We start from the raw sequence: 25,276 nt of genomic DNA on the forward strand, positions 1-25,276 counted from the left end.
ATATGAGGTTTCCTCCAGCTGACCCCTTGGGAATTCTCGAGCAAACTTGCTGAAAGCTGAGAAGCCAGCCTGATAATTCCTGGCTGTGCTAAGGGAAAAAGAACCCTCGACCAGTCTCTCTGCCTGGACCACCAGGGATGCTAATCCAGGATGAATGAGCTGAGTGGAGGAACCTGCGTACCGGGATGATCTGCTTCGGGCATTTCCTGAAAGAAAGTGGAAAAACAGAAACGGGAGAGGGCGTCAGCGGCAGTAATGGAATCCCCTGGAATGTGAGCACAACGGAAGTGGAAGTTGTGGGTGAGGGATAGCCACACTAATTTCCGCAGTAGAGCTATGACCCGGAGAGATCTGGACCTGCCGGAATTGATAATATCGACCAGGGACTGGTTGTCTGTGACGAACAAGACTGGCAAGTTGGACCAGGAGCTGCCTCAGACTAAGGCGGCAGCCACGATGGGATATAATTCCAGGAAAGGAGAAGACCCGATGGCAGCTGGGTCTGCTAGGATTTCTGGGGGCCACCTGGCCGCCAGCCAGTGGGACCTGAAGATGGCGGCAAAGCCGATGGAATCGGCTACGTCCGAGAAAATAATCGGGGAAGCCGAGTCCCAGCGGGGAACGAAGAGGGAATGCCGTTCCATTCTGAAAGGAAGGTGTTCCACATGGCAAGATCCGAGATGGCGTGGCGGTCGAGGTGGACAACAGAATCCTGGTCACGAACTGTGGAAAGAAGATGCAACAGGCTGGCCAGAAAAGACCGGCCCTGGGGCATGATCTTCGTGGCGTGATTCAGCAGACCCAGTAAGGACTGAAGCTTCCGCCTTGGTCAGGGACAGAGCGCTGACCGCCCGGGAGATGGCAGAGCGGATCCTGGTCAACTTTTCAGGTGGCAGACTGGCCTCCATCTTGACGGAATCTAATGTGATGCCCAGAAGGTCACCCTGGTGGCAGGGCCCTCGGTCTTGGAGGAGGCCACGGGCACCTGGAGGAGTGAGAAGAACTCCAAGATGGTAGCGGGAATTGAAGGGACCAGATGAGAATTCTCAATGAGCAAGAAATCGTCCAGGTAATGAATTACCATGGGAAGACCTCCGTGATGCACCAGGATCCAATGGAGAGCCCTGGCAAACTGGTCGAACAGCCAGGGGCTGCTCTTGGACCCAAAGGTTAAGCGGTTGGCAAAATAACCCTGTCCGACCAGTTAATACCATAGTACCTTCAAAGATGCGGGTGGACCGAGAGAAGCTTGAAGGCATCAGCTATTTCTACCTTGGCAAGCCAGGACCCAACCCGCAACTGGAGAATAAGCTGAATGGCTTCCTCAACTGACGAGTATTACATGGAATACTCCTCAGAGGGGATAAGGGAATTCAGGCTTGGAATGGATGACATATGAGGCGCTGACGGGTCGTAGATGAGGCGTTTTAATTGGAGGATTGTCTCACAACCAGCCCGATGGGGTTGATCCGCCAGGACTGAAACGGAATGTGGAGAAAGGGACCGATGATGAAATCCTTTTCCACTTCGGATCGAAGGAGGGCATCCACGGCCTCCGGGTCACTGACCTGCGGAAGAATGTAAATGAGAGGAAAAACGAAGCTGCGGACGCGAAGGAGCAGCTGAAAATGAAGATGAAAAGCGAGGGAAATGAAACTATTTAAAATACTTACCAGAAGACGCCCAAGACCAAGGAAAAGGAGATCTGAATCCGAATGCGAACCGGTAAGCTAAAGAAAAATCCAGACCTGCAGAAGAGAAGAGGAAAACAAACAAAAATACGGTCCTCAGAGGGACCGAACAAGACTTGAACTTACCTGAGGAAAGATTTTAAAACCTTTGACTGACGCGAGCCGGAAAAAAAAAACGGACCGAACCTGCGATCTGAAGATAACGCATATGAGGACCAGATGAGCGACAGCTGGGAAGCGAGATGGGAGGCGAACCCCCAAAGGAAGCGAAGACAGGTAAGATGCCAGAAGAGGAGCAGTCGACAGCCGACTGGAAGCGAGAAGCATGGACAACCCACAGCCGTGAATAGCAGAGAGACCAGGTAACCGAGAACTGAAAAACAGAGCTGGGCGATCCAGGAGGAAGGAGGAACCCCGGGCGAACTAGGGTAGAGACCTGGGCGATCCAGGAGAAAGAAAAAGAACCCCAGGCGAACCAGGGTAGAAACCTGGGCGATCCAGGAGAAAGAAGAACCCCAGGCGAACTAGGGAAGAGACCTGGGCGATCCAGGAGAAAGAAGAACCCCAGGCGAACTAGGGAAGGGACCTGGGCGATCCAGGAGACAAACACGCGAACCGGGCGAACCGGAAAAGAGACGACCCTGGGCGATCCAAGGCTTGAGACAGGACGAACACCGCGAGAGAGAGAGAGCCCGGGGACCCGGGAAGAATAAGCCACGACAGAAAATAAGGCGAGAACGCTGTGATGCGGAACACTCGAAGAGACCGAGGGCCGCGGTGTAATGGAAAAGGTGGTGTGATAGAAAAAGGACAACCAGAGATGAGGCCCAGAGACATGAACTAGCGACTGCGGAGGCCGACATACTCGGAGCATGGAACAAGACTCCGCAGTGGCTGGAGGAAAAACATGCTGCAGCTGGGGGACGGCTTGATGGGTTGGGACCTGAGCATTCATGTTGTGTTCTGTAGGCGCAAGCCGCAGGCATCCAACAGGTGAAGCCTCAGAACAAGCGTGCGTTTATTGTTGTGCGCCCCACCAGACTATGGGAACGCGCGACAATAGCCCCAGAAACGCGCAAGTACCTCCAGGGAAGCAGAGAGACAACCAAGCCCCAGTGGACAGAGGGGGGCAGACAGAAAAAGATGAGGGAGGGTAAGGGACAGGCATTCAGACCAGACAGATGCGGGAAGCGAGTAGTGATGAGCGGCAGGGGCAATATTCGAATTCGCGATATTTCGCATGAACTAGTATTTTCGCAAAAATCGAATATTCGCAATTACGAATATATTTTGCGATAATCAAAATATTCGCGAATTCTCGAAGTTCCGATATTCGCGATTAAAATTCGCGACTCGAATATTTGTGATCAACACTAGAAGCGAGACCCTGGCGGCCGATTCACCCAGGCAGCATGAGGTGGCAGGCAGGAGCTGCGCTAGACATACCTTGAGATGCCGGGAGCGAAAGAAGGCTGACGCTGGAGACGCAGCAGGAGGAAGTTGAGGGGCGGACCTGGAAGTGAGGAGGCCACAGCTGAGGACCGGAGCGCACTGCACACGTGGTGTGATTGACGCCAGGACCTGAGGAGAGCCGAACGCTGGAGAAGCAGCAGGAGGAAGCTGAGGGGCGGACCCGGAAGTGAGGAGGCCACAGCTAAGGACCGGACCGTACTGCACGCCGCTGGAACGTCAGGCTGGAGAGGAGGTGAGTGCCGGCCTAAGTACTGCATGCCCCTCCCACAATTACAGGCTGCGCTGCAGCCTTAACTATTTGTTATAATTTGGATGATTATGGCTTACAGCTTATGAAACCCCAAAGTCACAATCTCAGGTCCCCTTTGCTCAGGGGGTTTGGATTATTTGCTGACTAGAGTGCGACACTTTGAGCTTAGAATACTGAAGCTTTTAACAATATTCTAACTTTAAGTTGCATTACTGAAATAATTGGACGTTTGCACGATATTCAAATTTTTCGAGTTTCACCTGTATATCACATGACCCTCTACTTCCCATTGGAAAAACTTGAGCTGAATTTAACCACTTTCCGCCCGCCAATAGGATATAAACGTCCTATGGGTGGATCTCTATTTCTGAATGGACGTTTTAAAACGTCCATTCAGAAACTGGAGCTGCATGCTAATCGTGCAGCTGCTGATCGGGTTGCCCGCTGTCAGTGACAGCAGGGCAACCCAGAGAGAAGGCAGGGACAGTGCCCAGGTGTCCCTGCCTTCTAGATCGCTGCATACACAGCGCTCACCGAGCGCTGTGTATGCAGAGCAGGAGCTGTGTGAGCAGACCGGAGAGGGTAGGAGCTGTGTGAGGTCTTTCACAGACCTCGATCAGCCCTGCACTGAGGCTGTACAGCGCTGTATTGCGCTGTACAGCCTCTCTGGGGGGTGTATTTTTTCCTGTAACTGGGGCTACTATGTCAGCCCCAGTTACAGGAGAAATCAACAGTGAAAAAAAAAAAGAAAAAGTGAAGTAAATGTCCCCCAGAGGTCTTGTATGACCTTATGGGGGACGAAAAGTGCAAAATAAAAAAATAAATAAAGGGTTGAAAAAATAAAATAAAATAAAAGTTTCACACGTAAAAAAAAAAAAGTCCCCAAGTAAGGAATAAAAAAAAAGTTAAAAATAGAAAAAATAAAATGAAATAGACATATTTGGTATTGCCGAAAATCTCTCAAAAAATAAAAAAAAACTATAGCTCTTAGAACATGGAGACACTAAAACATCATTTTTTTGGTTTAAAAAATGCTATTATTGTGTTAAAGTGAAACAAATAAAAAAAGTATACATATTAGGTATTTCCACGTCCGTAAAAACCAGCTCTATAAAAATATCACATGACCTAACCCCTCAGGTGAACACCGTAAAAAAAAAAAAAAAAAAAAAAAAACTGTGTCAAAACAAGCAATTTTTGTCACCTTACATCACAAAAGGTGCAACACCAAGTGATCAAAAACGCGTATGTCCCACAAAATGGTACCAATAAAACAGTCACCTCATCCCGCAAAAAATGAGCCCCATCATAAGAAAATCTCAAAAAAAAAAAAACTATAGCTCTCAGAACATGGACACATTAAAACATAATTTTTTTGTTTCAAAAATGCTATTATTGCGTAAAACTTTAATAAATGAGAAAGTATACTTATTAGGTATCACCACGTCCGTAACAATCTGCTCTATAAAAATGTCACTTGACTGAACCCCTCAGGTGAACGCTGTAAAAATAAATAAATAAATAGAAACTGTGCTAAAACAACCAATTTTTTGGTCACCTTGCCCCATAAAGTGTTATAATGAATGATCAAAAAATCATATGTACCCAAAAATAGTACTAATAAAACTGGCACCTTATCCCCTAGTTTTCAAAATGGGGTCACTTCTTGGGAGTTTCTACTGTAAGGGTGCATCAGGGGGCTTCAAATGGGACATGGCATCTAAAAACCATATGGAGTTCCTTTTCTTCTGCGCCCTGCCGTGTGCCCATACAGCAGTTTATGACCACATGTGGGGTGTTTCTGTAAACCGCAGAATCTGGGTAATAAATATTGAGTTTTGTTTGGCTGTTAACCATCAATGTGTTAAAGAAAAAATTTGATTAAAATGGAAAATCTGCCAAAAAAGTGAAATTTAAAAATTTGATCTCCATTTTCCTTTAATTCTTGTGGAACGCCTAAAGGGTTAACAAAGTTTGTAAAATCGGTTTTGAATACCTTGAGGGGTGCAGTTTCTACAATGGGGTCATTTATGGGGGTATCCACTATGTAAGCCCCACAAAGTGACTTCAGACCTGAACTGGTCCTTAAAAAGTGGCATTTATCTTAATAATTTGAAGAATTGCTTCTAAGCCTTCTAACGTCCTAAAAAAATAAAATGACATTTCTAAAATGATGCCAACATAAAGTAGACATATGGGGAATGTTAAGTAATAAATATTTTATGAGGTATCACTTTCTGTTTTAAAAGCAGAGAAATTGAAATTTTGAAAATTGTGAATTTTTCAAATCTTTGGGTAAATTTGGGATTTTTTCATAAATAAAGGTCAAATATTTTGACTCAGATTTATGACTATCGTGAAGTAGAATGTGTCACGAGAAAACAATCTCTGAATGACTTGGATAAATAAAGGCGTTCCAAAGTTATTACCACATAAAGTGAGATATGTCAGTTTTGCAAAATTAGGCCTGGTCAGGAAGGGGGCTAATGGCCCAGATGGGAAGTGGTTAATATGGCAGATTTCAAAATGGCGGTTGCAAACGCTTCCTCCATCAAATAATGCAGCCGACCTCCCAATTAATAAACACATTTTGGAAGTCAATTTTCTTTAACCACTTCAACCCCGCTAGCTAAAACCCCCTTAATGACGAGGCCACTTTTTACACTTCCGCACTACACTACTTTCACCGTTTATTGCTCGGTCATGCAACTTACCACCCAAATGAATTTTACCTCCTTTTCTTCTCACTAATAGAGCTTTCATTTGGTGGTATTTTATTGCTGTTGACATTTTTACTTTTTTGGTTATTAATCGAATTTTAACGATTTTTTTGCAAAAAAATGACATTTTTCACTTTCAGCTAGAAAATTTTTCAAAAAAAACGACATCTATATATAAATTTTTCGCTAAATTTATTGTTCTACATGTCTTTGATAAAAAAAAAAATGTTTTGGCAAAAAAAATAAAAAATGGTTTGGGTAAAAGTTATAGCGTTTACAAACTATGGTACAAAAATGTGAATTTCCGCTTTTTGAAGCAGCTCTGACTTTCTGAGCACCTGTCATGTTTCCTGAGGTTCTACAATGCCCAGACAGTAGAAACCCCCCACAAATGACCCCATTTCGGAAAGTAGACACCCTAAGGTATTCGCTGATGGGCATAGTGAGTTCATAGAACTTTTTATTTTTTGTCACAAGTTAGCGGAAAATGATGATTTTTTTTTTTTTTTTCTTACAAAGTCTCATATTCCACTAACTTGCGACAAAAAAATAAAAATTCTAGGAACTCGCCATGCCCCTCACGGAATACCTTGGGGTGTCTTCTTTCCAAAATGGGGTCACTTGTGGGGTAGTTATACTGCCCTGGCAATTTAGGGGCCCAAATGTGTGAGAAGTACCTTGCAATCAAAATGTGTAAAAAATGGCCTGCGAAATCCGAAAGGTGCACTTTGGAATATGTGCCCCTTTGCCCACCTAGGCTGCAATAAAGTGTCACACATCTGGTATCGCCGTACTCAGGAGAAGTTGGGGAATGTGTTTTGGGGTGTCATTTTACATATACCCATGCTGGGTGAGAGAAATATCTTGGCAAAAGACAACTTTTCCCATTTTTTTATACAAAGTTGGCATTTGACCAAGATACTTCTCTCACCCAGCATGGGTATATGTATAATGACACCCCAAAACACATTCCCCAACTTCTCCTGAGTACGGCGATACCAGATGTGTGACACTTTATTGCAGCCTAGGTGGGCAAAGGGGCTCATATTCCAAAGAGCACCTTTAGGATTTCGCAGGCCATTTTTTACACATTTTGATTGCAAAGTACTTCTCACACATATGGGCCCCTAAATTGCCAGGGCAGTATAACTACGCCACAAGTGACCCCATTTTGGAAAGAAGACACCCCAAGGTATTCCGTGAGGGGCACGGCGAGTTCCTAGAATATTTTATTTTTTGTCACAAGTTAGCGGAAAATGATGATTTTTTAATTTTTATTTTTTTCCTTACAAAGTCTCATTTTCCACTAACTTGCGACAAAAAATAAAAAGTTCTAGGAACTCGCCATGCCCCTCACGGAATACCTTGGGGTGTCTTCTTTCTAAAATGGGGTCACTTGTGGCGTAGTTATACTGCCCTGGCAATTTAGGGGCCCATATGTGTGAGAAGTACTTTGCAATCAAAATGTGTAAAAAATGGCCTGCGAAATCCTAAAGGTGCTCTTTGGAATATGAGCCCCTTTGCCCACCTAGGCTGCAATAAAGTGTCACACATCTGGTATCGCCGTACTCAGGAGAAGTTGGGGAATGTGTTTTGGGGTGTCATTATACATATACCCATGCTGGGTGAGAGAAGTATCTTGGTCAAATGCCAACTTTGTATAAAAAAATGGGAAAAGTTGTCTTTTGCCAAGATATTTCTCTCACCCAGCATGGGTATATGTAAAATGACACCCCAAAACACATTCCCCAACTTCTCCTGAGTACGGCGATACCAGATGTGTGACACTTTTTTGCAGCCTAGATGCGCAAAGCGGCCCAAATTCCTTTTAGGAGGGCATATTTAGACATTTGGATCCCAGACTTCTTCTCACGCTTTCGGGCCCCTAACATGCCAGGGCAGTATAAATACCCCACATGTGACCCCATTTTGGAAAGAAGACACCCCAAGGTATTCTGTGAGGGGTATGGTGAGTTCATGTGAGATTTTATTTTTTGACACAAGTTAGTGGAATATGAGACTTTGCAAGAAAAAACAAAAACAAAAACAAACAAAAAATTTCCGCTAACTTGTGCCCAAAAAAATGTCTGAATGGAGCCTTACAGGGGGTGATCAATGACAGGGGGTGGTCAGGGAGTCTATATGGGGTGATCTCCCCCCTGTCATTGATCACCCCCCTGTCAGGCTCCATTCAGACGTCCGTATGATTTTTTATGGATCCACGGATACATGGATCGGATCCGCAAAACGCATGCGGACGTCTGAATGGAGCCTTACAGGGGGGTGATCAATGACAGGGGGGTGATCAATGACAGGCGGGTGATCAATGACAGGGAAGTGATCAGGAAGTCTATATGCGTGATCACCCCCTTGTCATTGATCACCCCCCTGTAAGGTTCCATTCAGACGTCCGTATGTGTTTTGCGGATCCGATCCATGTATCAGTGGATCCGTAAAAATCATACGGACGTCTGAATGGAGCCTTACAGGGGGGTGATCAATGACGGAGGTGATCAGAGAGTCTATATGGGTGATCACCCCTCTGTCATTGATCACCCCCCTGTAAGGCTCCATTCAGACGTCCGCATGTGTTTTGCGGATCCGATCCATGTATCAGTGGATCCGTAAAAATCATACGGACCTCTGAATGGAGCCTTACAGGGGGGTGATCAATGACAGGGGGGTGATCAGGGAGTCTATATGGGGTGATCAGTGGTTCATAAGGGGTTAATAAGTGACAGGGGGGGGGGGTGTAGTGTAGTGTTTGGTGATACTTATTACTGAGCTGCCTGAGTCCTCTGGTGGTCGATCCAAACAAAAGGGACCACCAGAGGACCAGGTAGCAGGTATATCAGACGCTGTTATCAAAACAGTGTCTAATATACCTGTTAGGGGTTAAAAAAATCACATCTCCAGCCTGCCAGCGAGCGATCGCCGCTGGCAGGCTGGAGATCCACTCGCTTACCTTCCGTTCCTGTGAGCGCGCGCGACCTGTGTACGCGCGTTCACGGGAAATCTCGCATCTCGCAAGATGAGGCGTATATGCGTCGCTGAGCGCAGGGCTGCCACCTCCGGACCGCACATCTGCGTTAGGCGGTCCGGAGGCGGTTAAATTACACCCGTTAAAAGGGTGTGTCGAGACTTTTGCCTCACTCTATGTTTATTGTCACAAAACCATATGAAAAATATTTGCTGCATAAAACTTATGTAAATCACTAAAACAAGAATGGAGCGAACCAAATTGTGTATGCAAAACGGGAGCCACGGTGTCATGGCACATGAATATACAAAGTTACCCTACTTACCTGTATAAGTTGACTTTGGTATATCCCAGGAAACTTCTGGAAAGGGCTGGAGACGAAGAGGAGCATCTTGATTGGAGGTCGTTCCAACGGCTTCAATGGATGTCACTACAGAAACCGCCTCCACTCCAGCCATCTTCTGCAACCGTCCCTATCAACCACAAGTCTACGATGCAATCTGCCGGTGAGACAGTTTCTTCTCCCCACACTTTAACCCCTCATATACCCAGCTCTGATTCCATTCCTCCACATAAGGCCTCATGCACACGACCGTTGTGTGCATCCGTGGCCGTTGTGCCGTTTTCCGTTTTTTTTCACGGACCCATTGACTTTCAATGGGTCCGTGGAAAAATCGGAAAATGCACCGTTTGGCAGCCGCATCCGTGAGCCGTGTTTCCTGGCCGTGAAAAAAATATGACCTGTCCTATTTTTTTCACGGCCAACGGTTCACGGGCCCATTCAAGTCAATGGGTCCGTGAAAGAACACGGATGCACACAAGATTGGCATCCGTGTCCGTGATCCGTGGCCGTAGGTTTTAGTTTCATACAGACGGATCCGAAGATCCGTCTGCATAAAAGCTTTTTCTGATCTAAGTTTTCACTTCGTGAAAACTCATTTCCGACAGTATATTCTAACACAGAAGCGTTCCCATGGTGATGGGGACGCTTCTAGTTAGAATACACTGCAAACTTTGTACAAGACTGCCCCCTGCTGCCTGGCAGCACCCGATCTCTTACAGGGGGATATGATAGTACAATTAACCCCATCATATCCCCCTGTAAGAGATCAGGGCTGCCAGGCAGCAGGGGGCAGACCCCCCCCCCCCCCCCTCCCCAGTTTGAATATCATTGTGCGGCCCCCCCCCCCCCCTCCCCTGTTGTTAACTCGTTGGTGGCCAGTGTGCGCACCCCCCTCCCTCCCTCCCTCTATTCTTTTAATACATTGGGGCCAGTGTGCGCGCCCCCCCCCAACCCCCCCCCTCCCTCCCTCTATTGTTTTAATACATTGGGGCCAGTGTGCGCGCGCCCCCCCAACCCCCCCTCCCTCCCTCCCTCTATTGTTTTAATACATTGGGGCCAGTGTGCGCACCCCCCCAACCCCCCCCCCCCCTCCCTCCCTCTATTGTAATCATCATCGGTGGCAGCGGAGTAGAAGATTTTCATACTTACCTGCTTCTTGCTGCTGCGATGTCTGCGTCCGGCCGGGAGCTCCTCCTACTGGTAAGTGACAGGTCTGTGCGGCGCATTGCTGTCACTTACCAGTAGGAGGAGCTCCCGGCCGGACGCAGACATCGCAGCAGCCAGCAGCCAGGTAAGTATGAAAATCTTCTACTCCGCTGCCACCGATGATGATTACAATGGGGGGAGGGAGGGGGGGTTGGGGGGGTGCGCACACTGGCCCCAATGTATTAAAACAATAGAGAGAGGGAGGGAGGGGGGGTTGGGGGGGCGCGCGCACACTGGCCCCAATGTATTAAAACAATAGAGGGAGGGAGGGGGGGGGGGGGTTGGGGGGGCGCGCGCACACTGGCCCCAATGTATTAAAATAATAGAGGGGGGGTTGGGGGGCGCGCGCACACTGGCCCCAATGTATTAAAACAATAGAGGGAGGGAGGGAGGGGGGTGCGCACACTGGCCACCAACGAGTTAACAACAGGGGAGGGGGGGCCCACTGGCCACCAATGAGTTAAAAACAGGGGGGGGGGGGGTCTGCCCCCTGCTGCCTGGCAGCACCTGCCAGGCAGCAGGGGGCAGTCATGTACACAGTTTTTTTGTATATTCTAACCTGAAGCGTCTCCATCACCATGGGAACGCCTCTGTGTTAGAATATACTGTCGGAAATGAGTTTCACGATGTAGCTCATATCCGACAGTATATTCTAACATAGAGGCGTTCCCATGGTGATGGGGACGCTACAAGTTAAAATATACCATCGGATTGGAGAAAACTCCAATCCGATGGTATAACAGAACTCCAGACTTTACATTGAAAGTCAATGGGGACGGATCCGTTTGAAATGGCACCATATTGTGTCAACATCAAACGGATCCGTCCCCATTGACTTGCATTGTAATTCAGGACGGATCCGTTTGGCTCCGCACGGCCAGGCGGACACCAAAATGACTTTTTTTTCATGTCCGTGGATCCTCCAAAAATCAAGGAAGACCCACGGACGGAAAAACGGTCACGGATCACGGACCCACGGACCCCGTTTTTGCGGGCCGTGAAAAAAAACTGTCGTGTGCATGAGGCCTAACATTCAGTTGTTTAATGAATTTGTGTCATTTATTACTCAAAAGTCAATCTCTCAGTTTCCAGAGAGTGTTTGCGGCTCTCATGGAGTTAATTTGGTTTCTGAAAAATCTTCTACAGATAGCGACACCAGAATGAATCAAAGTAAAATACTGAATGTTAGCCAATCTAATGAGTTTCTGCCTTCACCTGTACCAAAGTTGAATACTGGCTCTTGTACAGGGGCGTACATAGAAATAACTGGGCCCCATGGCAAGAATCTGAATTGGGCCCCCTCATGAGTGACCCACTTAGGGTACGTGCACATCTACTGCAGAGGTTCCAGCAAAAGCCTCCGTTGCAGATTCTGGCAAAAACAAAGGGCAAAACAATCTTGAATGACCGCATTATTGTGAATGGGATCCGGCAGGTGCCGGCAGTGTTTGGCATATGCTGGATCTGGCGATTCTGGTATTCCGCTGGTATGCTTGAATAGAATACCAAAATCTGATGGCAAGTGATTACCTGGCCTTACCCGATGAATTGTGCCCGCTGCTGCTACTTTTTATATAGTGTCATCCTTCTCCATGGACTGCTCCTGCTTCACCTCCTCCCCGATGCTGACTTACCGAATATGCTGCGGGCCTGGAGCAGATCTTCACAGCACTAGTCTGCAGTCTGGTGATGGTGCGGGATCAGGTCTGGTCACAGTGCGACACGTGCTGGCAGAGGAACAGGACAGGGACATTTTCCAAAGTGCAGAAACAGAAATCTAAAGGATTTTATCCAGTTACAACTGATGTTTTTCTGACTGCTGCAGAACCTCCTAATACACACCTCAGCTGCTGCAGAACCTTCTAATACACACCTCAGCTGCTGCAGAACCTCCTAATACACACCTCAGCTGCTGCAGAACCTCCTAATACACACCTCAGCTGCTGCAGAACCTCCTAATACACACCTCAGCTGCTGCAGAACCTCCTAATACACACCTCAGCTGCTGCAGAACCTCCTAATACACACCTCAGCTGCAGCAGAACCTTCTAATACACACCTCAGCTGCTGCAGAACCTCCTAATACACACCTCAGCTGCTGCAGAACCTCCTAATACACACCTCAGCTGCAGCAGAACCTTCTAATACACACCTCAGCTGCTGCAGAACCTATACATACCTCAGCTGCTGCAGAACCTCCTAATACACACCTCAGCTGCAGCAGAACCTTCTAATACACACCTCAGCTGCTGCAGAACCTATACATACCTCAGCTGCTGCAGAACCTCCTAATACACACCTCAGCTGCTTCAGAACCTCCTAATACACACCTCAGCTGCTGCAGAACCTCCTAATACACACCTCAGCTGCTGCAGAACCTCCTAATACACACCTCAGCTGCTGCAGAACCTCCTAATACAGTGATGGCGAACCTATGGCACGGGTGCCAGAGCCGGCACTCAGAGCCCTTTCTGTGGGCACCCGCGCCTTGGAAAAAGTCTATGGCGTACCAATATGCTTTAGACTTTTCCTGCCATTCATCAGCACAGGACACACTATGAACGGCACGTGCAGCGCATTGAATGTAGGATATTGAGCTATTATAGCTAAATGATAAAGTACATGGAAGATATACTGTATTGGTATTCAGGTTAAATTGCTGTGTTGGCACTTTGCGATAAATAAGTGGGTATTTGGTTGCAGTTTGGGCACTCGGTCTCTAAAAGGTTCTCCATCACTGTCCTAATACACACCTCAGCTGCAGCAGAACCTTCTAATACACACCTCAGCTGCAGCAGAACCTCCTAATACACACCTCAGCTGCAGCAGAACCTCCTAATACACACCTCAGCTGCTGCAGAACCTTATAATACAAACCTCAGCCGCTACAGAACCTCATAATACACACCTCAGCTGCTGCAGAACCTCCTAATACACACCTCAGCTGCAGCAGAACCTCCTAATACACACCTCAGCTGCAGCAGAACCTCCTAATACACACCTCAGCTGCTGCAGAACCTTATAATACAAACCTCAGCCGCTACAGAACCTCATAATACACACCTCAGCTGCTGCAGAACCTCATAATACAAACTTCAGCTGCTGCAGAACCTTCTAATACACACCTCAGCTGTTTCAGAACCGCATAATACACACCTCAGCTGCTTCAGAACCTCCTAATACACACCTCAGCTGCTGCAGAACCTCCTAATACACACCTCAGCTGCTGTATAACCTCATAATACACACCTCAGCTGCTGCAGAACCTCCTAATACATACTTCAGCTGCTGCAGAACCTCCTAATACATACTTCAGCTGCTGCAGAACCTCCTAATACATACTTCAGCTGCTGCAGAACATCATAATCTGATGCTAGAGAACTTAAAAGGCTTTGATCACATCTGTGTTGGGGCCTCATTCGCAGATCAGATCATAAATTCTGGACACAATTTTATAGCCTGGCAGATGGAAACCCATCAGATCTCATCATAGTCAGCGGGATCCGTCGGGTGTTGTTGTCCATGAACTGCCAGATCCGGAACTGCAGTGATTTTCGTTGATTTGCTCCTATGACGGCAGAACAGTGAACGTCACCAGCACAGATGTGAACAAAGCCTAATACACACCTCAGCTGCTGCAGAACATTATTATAGTGATGAGGGAACTATAAGTCTCATCATCAACAGATTGGCATTATTGGAAATTAGGGAGCAACACAGGGAGAGGTAAAATGGAGAGAACTACAACTCCCAGCATGTCCAGGCTGTTATTATCGGATACAAGTAGATATTACACAGAGAGAGTATAAGGCCGGGTTAACATCACCGTTTAGTTTTCTGTTCTTCTGATCCGTCAGATAAACAGAAAAATAAAGAAAAAACGGATCCTGTATTTTAAGCATCAGTTCTGCACATTTGGCATCCGTTTATGCCATATCTGTCAGAGATCCGTTATTTTAGACGGAAAAAAGTCCTGCATGCAAAACGGAAAACTAAACGGTGATGCGAACCCAGCCTAAGAAGAGAGAACTACAACTCCCAGCATGTCCAGATTATTATAGGATATCATCTAGTTGTACTAGGTGAGAGATTTAAAAAGAAATAACTATAACCCCCAGTATGGGCAGACTTATTATAAGGCATCAGTATACATTACAGAGAGGGGTTATAAGAAGAACTACAACTCCCAGCACTGCCAAACTTTACTAGGGCATAAATTGAAATTACATGGAGAGGGATACAATAGGACAGAAGAACTACAACTCCCAGCATTACTAGACTGTATTAGGACATACATTTAAATTACATGGAGAGCGATACAATAGGACAGAAGAACTACAACTCCCAGCTGTTCTAGGATGTTATGGGTTATCACAAAACACCACTAACCTCCCTCCAGGCACCACACAGAAGCTCCACCCCCTCACAGGGATATGTCACAGGTCTTTCACCAGTCCTCTGCACTGGTCACATGATGATGACATCACCAAAGGTCCTTTAGACTTCTGCTACTCTGTTATTCCTTGGCTTCCTGCACTGGTCACATGGTTGATGACATCACCAAAGGTCCTTCTTCACCTCATACATTCTAAGGTAGCCATACAAGTGTAATTAGTGGGCGGGGCCTATCCTCCACTGCGGGCCCCCTTCCCCCAGGGGCCCCATAGCAGCTGTGTGGTCTGCCTCTATTGGAGGTACGCCACTGCTCTGGTATAAATAATAATTCAATTGGTGAATTAATGAGCTGTTAAATATCTCCTCTGGGTAGGGTTGCCACCTTTTCTTCAAGCCAAACCCGAACAGAAGGGAGGGAGGGCCCCCTTCCAGGCCCAACCCATGTCCCACCTCCAGCCACGCCCATGTTCCACCTCCACTTCTGGTCGTTGTCGCACCGCGATCATTACGCCCCTGAAGAGGCTCATTAGCATATTATACGTCTTTATTTTAAGAGAACGGCGGCAGGGAGTTATAAAACACACTATTACGTAGCTGACTGACATCAGCCCATCGCTAATGGCAGTCAGCTACATAACGTAACGTTTTTTCTGATGATTGACAGATTCAGAGACCTGTTTAAATGGTTTCTACCAGCAGAAATACTGTTATGTAGCTGACTGATATAGCGATGCGCTAATGTCAGCACTACATAACAGTATGTTTCTTACATTTGTCCCTGCAGCTGTTTTTGCAAAAAAAAAGCACTTTTATAATATGCTAATGAGCCTCTAGGTGCTATGTGGGCGTAAAATCAGCACCTAGAGGCTCCGTCCACTCACCCTGTATTCCGCCCAGGTCCTGTGTTGTGCCCGCCCCGCTCCTCTTGATTGATGCCACTGTTCCCTGCGCCGTTCACTTCTGTCTTTGGCGCAGGCGTAGTGAGTGAATGATGCGATCCTGGTGCCGGACTCCTCACTGCGCTTGCGCCGACTACACCACAGTGAGGAAGTCGGCACCAAGAGAGTGGCCTTCACTCACTGCGCCTGCGCCGAAGACATAGTGAACGGCACAGGCGCGGGATTTTGTCAATGCTGCTGCGAACAGTGGCATCAATCAAGAGGAGCAGGGCGGGCAGAACAGGGGACCTGGGCGGGATAATGGGTGAGTGGCGGAGCCTCTAGGTGCTGATTTTACACCCACATAGCACCTAGAGGCTTATTAGCATATAATAAAAGTGCTTTTTTTTTTAGCAAAAACGACTGCAGGGAATAACATTAGAAACATACTGTTATGTAGTGCTGACATGGGCGCATCGCTATATCAGTCAGCTACATAACAGTATTTCTGGTGGTAGAAGCCCTTTAACCACTTCAACCCCGCTAGCTGAAACACCCTTAATGACCAGGCCACTTTTTACATTTCTGCACTACACTACTTTCACCGTTTATCGCTCGGTCATGCAACTTACCACCCAAATGAATTTTACCTCCTTTTCTTCTCACTAATGGAGCTTTCATTTGGTGGTATTTCATTGCTGCTGACATTTTTACTTTTTTTGTTATTAATCAAAATGTAACGATTTTTTTGCAAGAAAATTTCATTTTTCACTTTCAGCTGTAAAATTTTGCAAAAAAAACGACATCCATATATACATTTTTCGATAAATTTATTGTTCTACATGTCTTTGATAAAAAAAAAAATGTTTGGGTAAAAAAAAAAATGGTTTGGGTAAAAGTTATAGCGTTTACAAACTATGGTACAAAAATGTGAATTTCCGCTTTTTGAAGCAGCTCTGACTTTCTGAGCACCTGTCATGTTTCCTGAGGTTCTACAATGCCCAAACAGTAGAAAAACCCCACAAATGACCCCATTTCGGAAAGTAGACACCCTAAGGTATTCGCTGATGGGCATAGTGAGCTCATAGAACTTTTTATCTTTTGTCACAAGTTAGCGGAAAATGATGATTATTTTTTTTATTAATTTCTTTCTTACAAAGTCTCATATTCCACTAACTTGCGACAAAAAATAAAAAATTCTAGGAACTCGCCGTGCCCCTCACAGAATACCTTGGGGTGTTTTCTTTCCAAAATGGGGTCACTTGTGGGGTAGTTATACTGCCCTGGCAATTTAGGGGCCCATATTTGTGAGAAGTACTTTGCAATCAAAATCTGTAAAAAATGACCGGTGAAATCCGAAAGGTGCACTTTGGAATATGTGCCCCTTTGCCCACCTAGGCGGCAAAAAAGTGTCACACATCTGGTATCGCCGTACTCAGGAGAAGTTGGGGAATGTGTTTTGGGGTGTCATTTTACATATACCCATGCTGGGTGAGAGAAATATCTTGGCAAAAGACAACTTTTCCCATTTTTTTATACAAAGTTGGCATTTGACCAAGATATTTTTCTGTGTAGTGCAGCTTATCCAGGATGGCACATCAATGCGAGCTGTGGCAAGAAGGTTTGCTGTGTCTGTCAGCGTAGTGTCCAGAGCATGGAGGCGCTACCAAGAGACAGGCCAGTACATCAGGATACGTGGAGGAGGCCGTAGGAGGGCAACAACCCAGCATCAGGACCGCTACCTCCGCCTTTGTGCAAGGAGGAACAGGAGGAGCACTGCCAGAGCCCTGCAAAATGACCTCCAGCAGGCCACAAATGTGCATGTGTCTGCTCAAACGGTCAGAAACAGACTCCATGAGGGTGATATGAGGGCCTGACGTCCACAGGTGGGGGTTGTGTTTACAGCCCAACACCGTGCAGGACGTTTGGCATTTGCCAGAGAACACCAAGATTGGCAAATTCGCCACTAGCGCTCTGTGCTCTTCACAGATGAAAGCAGGTTCACACTGAGCACATGTGACAGACGTGACAGAGTCTGGAGACGCCGTTGGAGAACGTTCTGCTGCCTGCAACATCCTCCAGCATGACCAGTTTGGCATTGGGTCAGTAATGGTGTGGGGTGGCATTTCTTTGGAGGGCCGCACAGCCCTCCATGTGCTCGCCAGAGGTAGCCTGACTGCCATTAGGTACCAAGATGAGATCCTCAGACCCCTTGTGAGACCATATGCTGGTGCGGTTGGCCCTGGGTTCCTCCTAATGCAAAACAATGGTAGACCTCATGTGGCTGGAGTGTGTCAGCAGTTCCTGCAAGACGAAGGCATTTATGCTATGGACTGGCCCGCCCGTTCCCCAGACCTGAATCCAATTGAGCACATCTGGGACATCATGTCTCGCTCTATCCACCAACGTCACGTTGCACCACAGACTGTCCAGGAGTTGGCAGATGCTTTAGTCCAGGTCTGGGAGGAGATCCCTCAGGAGACCGTCCGCCACCTCATCAGGAGCATGCACAGGCCTTGTTGGGAGGTCATACAGGCACGTTGAGGCCACACACACTACTGAGCCTCATTTTGACTTGTTTTAAGGACATTACATCAAAGTTGGATCAGCCTGTAGTGTGTTTTTCCACTTTAATTTTGAGTGTGACTCCAAATCCAGACCTCCATGGGTTAAAAAGTTTGATTTCCATTTTTTTATTTTTGTGTGATTTTGTTGTCAGCACATTCAACTATGTAAAGAACAAAGTATTTCAGAAGAATATTTAATTAATTCAGATCTAGGATGTGTTATTTTTGTGTTTTTATTTTTTTGAGCAGTGTATATACTGTAGTTGGTGACACTAATAATATTGCAGATTCTCTATCTCGGCAGGAGTTCATCAGATTCAGGCAGCTGGCTCCAGAAGCGAATGACACATAAATTCCATGCCCACCTCATTTATGGACAACGATACTACACTAATCCATACGTTTTTAACCTGTTTAGGACATAGGGCATACCGATACGCCCTAATGTCCCGATCCTTAAGGACACAGGGCGTACCGGTATGTCCGATGTGTTTCCGATCACCGCCGCGCGGCGGGCGGGGATCGGTACAAGGTGCCTGCTCAAATCATTGAGCAGGCACCTTGGCTAAATGCGCGGGGAGGTCCCGAGACCCCCCCGTGTCGGCGATCACAGCAAACCGCAGGTCAATTTGGACCTGCAGTTTGCGGCTTTTTATGGTGCGACGGGCGGTGATGTCATCGGGTCCCCGTACGGCTGTAGGGGGGACCCGATGGCATGGAAGGCAGCGCAATGCCTTTCTGAGCCATTGGTGCTGCCTTCCTGTGACGAGCCTGTGAGATCCAGCCCCCGGAAGCTGTATGAGTAATGCACACTGTAATACTCATACAGCCAATGCATTCCAATACAGAAGTATTGGAATGCATTGTAAAGGATTAGACCCCCAAAAGTTGAAGTCCCAAAGTGGAAAAAGGTGAAAAAATTATGTTTTCCCCCCAAAAAATTGAAAGTTTAAAATAAAAATAAACAAAAATGTCATTTTCCCCAAATAAAGTTGAAACAAATTGGTAAAAAATAGGGGGGGGGGGGAGTTGATGACATATTAGGTATCGCTGCGTCCGTATCGTAATAAAAAATAAAAACTGTGCTAAATAAACTATTTTTTTGTCACCTTACATCACAAAAAGTACAACAGCAAGCGATCAAAAAGGCTTATGCCCAACAAAATAGTACCAATCTAACCATCACCTCATCCCGCAAAAAAATAAGCCAAAAATCGCCCAAAAATAAGCCAAAAATCGCCCAAAAAAAAATAAAAAAATATGGCTCAGAATATGGAGACACTAAAACATTTGTTTTTGTTTTAAAAAAGCTGTTACTGTGTAAAGCCTCATGCACACGACCGTTTTTTTTTTAAGGTCCGCAAAAACGGGGTCCATAGGTCCGTGATCCGTGACCGTTTTTTTGTCCGTGGGTCTTTCTTGATTTTTGGAGGATCCACGGACATGAAAAAAAGTTGTTTTGGTGTCCGCATGGCCGTGCGGAGCCAAACGGATCCGTCCTGAATTACAATGCAAGTCAATGGGGACGGATCCGTTTGACGTTGACACAATATGGTGCAATTGCAAACGGATCCGTCCCCATTGACTTTCAATGTATACCAGTTTTCTCCAATCCGATGGTATATTTTAAATTAAAGCGTTCCCGTCACCATGGGAGCGCCTCTATGTTAGAATATACCATTGGATTTGAGTTACATCGTGAAAACTCATATCCGACAGTATATTCTAACACAGAGGCGTTCTCATGGTGATGGGGACGCTTCTAGTAAGAATATACTACGAACTGTGTACATGACTGCCCCCTGCTGCCTGGCAGCACCCGATCTCTTACAGGGGGCCGTGATCAGCACAATTAACCCCTCAGGTGTCGCACCTGAAGGGGTTAATTGTGCGTATCATATCCCCCTGTAAGAGATCAGGGGTTGCCAGGCAGCAGGGGGCAGACCCCCCTCCCTCCCCAGTTTGAATATCATTGGTGGCCAGTGTGCGCCCCCCACTCCTTCCCTCTATTGTATTTATATCATTGGTGGCCAGTGTGCCGCCCCTCTCCCTTCCTCTATTGTATTTATATAATTGGTGGCCAGTGTGCCGCCCCTCTCCCTCCCTCTATTGTATTTATATCATTGGTGGCCAGTGTGCGGCCCCCCCTCCCTCCCTCTATTGAATTTATATCATTGGTGGCACAGTGTGCGCCCCCCCCCCCGGCCCCCCTCCCTCCCTCTACTGTAGTTATATCATTGGTGGCACAGTGTGCAGAATCCCCTCTCCCCCCCCCCCCCCCGATCATTGGTGGCAGCGGAGAGTTTCCGATCGGAGTCCCAGTTCAATCGCTTTTAGAAGCATCATACTTACCTGCTGTCTGCTGCGCTATCTGTGACCGGCCGGGAGCTCCTCCTACTGGTAAGTGACAGGTCTGTGCGGCACATTGCTTAATGATCTGTCACTTATCAGTAGGAGGAGCTCCCGGCCTCTCACAGACAGCGCAGCAGCCAGCAGGTAAGTATGATGCTTCTAATATTGCTAAGTAACCATGGCAACCAGGACTGCAGTAGCATCCTGGTTGCCATGGTTACCGATTGGAGCCCCAGCGATTAAACTGGGACTCCGATCGGAACTCTCCGCTGCCACCAATGATCTGGGGGGGGGGGGGAGAGGGGAGGCTGCACACTGTGCCATCAATGATATAAATACAATAGAGGGAGGGAGGGGCCACCAATGAAATTAAAACTGGCGAGGGAGGAGGGTCTGCCCCCTGCTGCCTGGCAGCCCCGGATCTCTTACAGGGGGCTATGATACGCACAATTAACCCCTTCAGGTTCGGCACCTGAGGGGTAAATTGTACGGATCACCGCCCCCTGTAAGAGATCGGGTGCTGCCAGGCAGCAGGGGGCAGTCATGTACACAGTTCGTAGTATATTCTAACTAGAAGCGTCCCCATCACTATGGGAACGCCTCTGTGTTAGAATATACTGTCAGATCTAAGTTTTCACGAAGTGAAAACTCAGGTCTGAAAAAGCTTTTATGCAGACGGATGAAAGTAACCTACGGCTACGGATCACGGACACGGATGCCAATCTTGTGTGCATCCGTGTTTTTTCACGGACCCATTGATTTGAATGGGTCCGTGAACCGTTGTCCGTAAAAAAAATAGGACAGGTCCTATTTTTTTGACGGACAGGATACACAGATCACGGAGACGGATGACAAACTGTGCATTTTCCGAGTTTTTAACTGACCCATTGAAAGTCAATGGATCCGCAGAAAATCACGGAAAACAGAACAACGGCCACGGGTGCACACAACGGTCGTGTGCATGAGGCCTAAAACCTACATAAATAAATTTAAAAAAGTATACATATTAGGTATCGCCGCATCCGTATCGACCGGCTCTATAAAAATATCCCATGACCTAACCCCTCAGATGAACACCGTAAAAAAACGGTGCTAAATAAACAATTTTTTGTCACCTTACATCACAAAAAGAGTAATAGCAAGCGATCAAAAAGTCATATGCACCCCAAAATAGTGCCAATCAAAACATCATCTCATCCCGCAAAAAATGAGACCCTACCTAAGATAATCGCCCAAAAACTGAAAAAACTATGGCTCTAAGAATATGGAGACACTAAAACATGATTTTTTTTGTTTCAAAAATGAAATCATTGTGTAAAACTTACATAAATTAAAAAATAAGTATACATATTAGGTATCGCCGCGTCCGTAACAACCTGGTCTATAAAAATACCACAAGATCTAACCTGTCAGATGAATGTTGTAAATAACAAAAAATAAAAACTATGCCAAAACAACTATTTCTTGTTACCTTGCCTCACAAAAAGTGTACTATAGAGTGACCAAAAATCATATGTACCCTAAAATAGTACCAACAAAACTGCCACCCTATCCCGTAGTTTCTAAAATGGGGTCACTTTTATGGAGTTTCTACTCTAGGGGTGCATCAGGGGGGCTTCAAATGGAACATGGTGTAAATAAACTAGTCCAGCAAAATCTGTCTTCCAAAAACCGTATGGCATTCCTTTCCTTCTGCGCCCTGCCATGTGCCCATACAGCGATTTACGATCACATATGGGGTGTTTCTGTAAACTACAGAATCAGGACAATAAATATTGAGTTTGGTTTGGCTGTTGACCCTTGCTTTGTAACTGGAAAAAAATTATTAAAATGGAAAATCTGCCAAAAAAGTGAAATTTTGAAATTGTGGAACACCTACAGGGTTAACAAAGTTTGTAAAATCAGCTTTGAATACCTTGAGGGGTGTAGTTTTTAGAATGGGGTCATTTTTGGGTGGTTTCTATTATGTAAGCCTTACAAAGTTACTTCAGATCTGAACTTTACCTTGAAAAGTGGGTTGCTTCTAAACTTCTAAGCCTTGTAACATCCCCAGAAAATAAAATGTCATTCCCCAAATAATCCAAACATGAAGTAGACATATGGGGAATGTAAAGTAATAACTATTTTTGGAGGTATTACTATGTATTATAGAAGTAGAGAAATTGAAACTTGGAAATTTGCAAATTTTTCAAAAGTTTTGGCAAATTTGGTATTTTTTTATAAATAAAAATATTTTTTTTTTTACTCCATTTTACCTTTGTCATGAAGTATATTATGTGACGAAAAAACAATCTCAGAATGGCCTGGATAAGTCAAAGCGTTTTTTAAGTCAAAGCGAAAGTTATCACCACATAACGTGACACTGGTCAGATTTTCAAAAAATGGCCTGGTCCTTAAGGTGAAATATGGCCCTAAAGGGGTTAAGAGAATCTTTAGCACCATCAACATGGGCCGCGTATTCGGCCGCATGGCAAAATTGGATTAAATTCTGCTCATCCAAGAATATCGCCTGGTCAAATCCTAGTCAAGAGATCATTCTAGAGTTCATTATTTATCTATTCAAAAATGGTCATAAATCTCAATCTATATACAGTCATAGCTGGGATTTCTTTTTTCTTTAAATTAAATGGTTTCCAACCTTTAACTAGTAATTTTGTTATTAAACAATTGGTTAAAGATATAAAAAAAAAATTAACCTTTTTCTGACAGAACCAGACCTATGCCTCTAGAAATATTATGTGACTTTTTATTAGACTTACCCAACTTCTGTTCGTCTATTCTAGAAGCCCATCTATTTTCAGCGGCATTCTTGTTAACATTTTTTGGAGCCTTACGGATCAGTGAGGTTACAGCAGCTAACAAAAAAGCAAATGCCCCATTGTTAATTCAAGACATAATCCCTCATAGTAATCATATTCAAGTATTTATTAAGAAATCAAAAACTGACCAACTAGGCAAAGGAATGTGGATCAATTTGAATGATTTTCAAGATTCGGTCCTTTGCCCAGTCAAGGTGATTCTGAAATGGTTAGCTATTAGATCCATTTCATCTGGCCCCCTTTTCTTGCACGAGGATTTGACACCACTTACTAGATATCAGTTCAATTAAAAAATTTAAAATGTAAACAGCGTTTAGGTTATCATAATATTAAATTGACTTCACACTAATTTAGAATTGGTGCAGCGACAACGGGTCTTTTAATTAATAAGATAAAAAAATAGATGGCAATCTGATAGATATAAACTTTACATCCGACCAGATCTATTATTATAATATATGTTATTTCGATTCTTAGGTCATCTCAAGATAATATGGATTTTAGGTGATTCATTGATTTCCCTTGCTCAACAGAGCATCAATCAGATTTAAGAATGATAAATTGGATCTGGAAGAAAATAATAGTATCTACTGGAAGGGCGTTGAAGTGTGTGTTATTAGAGTGCCAAAAAAAATGGAAAAGGCTAGTCCTAGGCCAGATTTAATTATTTTACATTTCGGGGTACATGATGTAGGTATGTTAAGCACTCACATCTTGATTAATGATTTTAAGGTTAATATTAATCGTATTTTCAACCGGTTTGTTGTTATTTTTTCTTGGTTGGTGTGTAAAACATGAGCGAATATGGCTTGCGGTGAATTGTGGTGGTCATTTAGCTTTGCTTATGGCGGTGCGGTTAAGTCGCTCATAAATGAGCGGACTGTTTAATAATTTGTTTGGTATTATTTGATTTAATTATATTGGTTGATAAAACTTATGGTAACATGTTAGCACCGCGGCCATATTGTCACCACCAGATCTCTGAGAAACTCTGACAGACGTTCTTCAGTACCTCTTGTATGATGCATTCAATCTACCCATAGTTGCCAACTATCCCAAATTTGTAGGGACTCTCCCAGCAAATTTGGAGTGTCCCAGGCCAGAAATAGGCAGCGTTAATGCAATGGTCATCCTCAAGCGATTTTGGGTGCTCCCTTGGGGGCCTAATTACACAGAATTTACCAACTAAGGCTACGTTCATATCTCTGGTGAACATTTCCGTCAGGTTTGCCAGATCTGGCATTGCTGGATTCTGTAGTTCACTTCCAGTTCCCCATTGACCGTAATGAGGTCCAGCGGTGATCTGGCCTAAATGCCGAGTTTCAGCCAGACAAATACTGCTGCTTTCAGAGGTTTTTGTTCAGCCGACATCAGATCAGGCAGCTGGATCATCTCTGACGGAGATGTGAACGCAACCTAAAATGTTGGTAAGGCAACGTTCACATCTCTGTTTCTGAGAACCGGCACAAATGCCGACTGTTGGCTGGACCAAAAACTGTTGCATGCAGTGGAATATGTCCGGTAGAAACCCGACATTGATGCCAGAAATTGGCCAGATCTGTTCCAGACTTCATTACAGTCAATTGGAATGCAGCGGTGAAG

General features: G+C 45.5%; 1 protein-coding gene across 1 annotated transcript in view; it reads left to right on the forward strand.

Annotated features, from left to right (window-relative positions):
- Positions 1 to 1,933: 1,933 nt before the first annotated feature.
- LOC122919833 (ceramide kinase-like) overlaps positions 1,934 to 25,276 on the forward strand; it is a 64,419-nt gene continuing 41,076 nt past the window's right edge. The window contains exon 1 of the mRNA XM_044269023.1: positions 1,934 to 1,967. Within this exon, the coding sequence (XP_044124958.1) occupies positions 1,934 to 1,967 (34 nt within the window). The remainder of the gene's footprint in view (positions 1,968 to 25,276) is intronic.

This window comes from Bufo gargarizans, chromosome 9 (assembly GCF_014858855.1).
Source record: "Bufo gargarizans isolate SCDJY-AF-19 chromosome 9, ASM1485885v1, whole genome shotgun sequence".
In the NCBI taxonomy this organism is placed as follows: domain Eukaryota; kingdom Metazoa; phylum Chordata; class Amphibia; order Anura; family Bufonidae; genus Bufo; species Bufo gargarizans.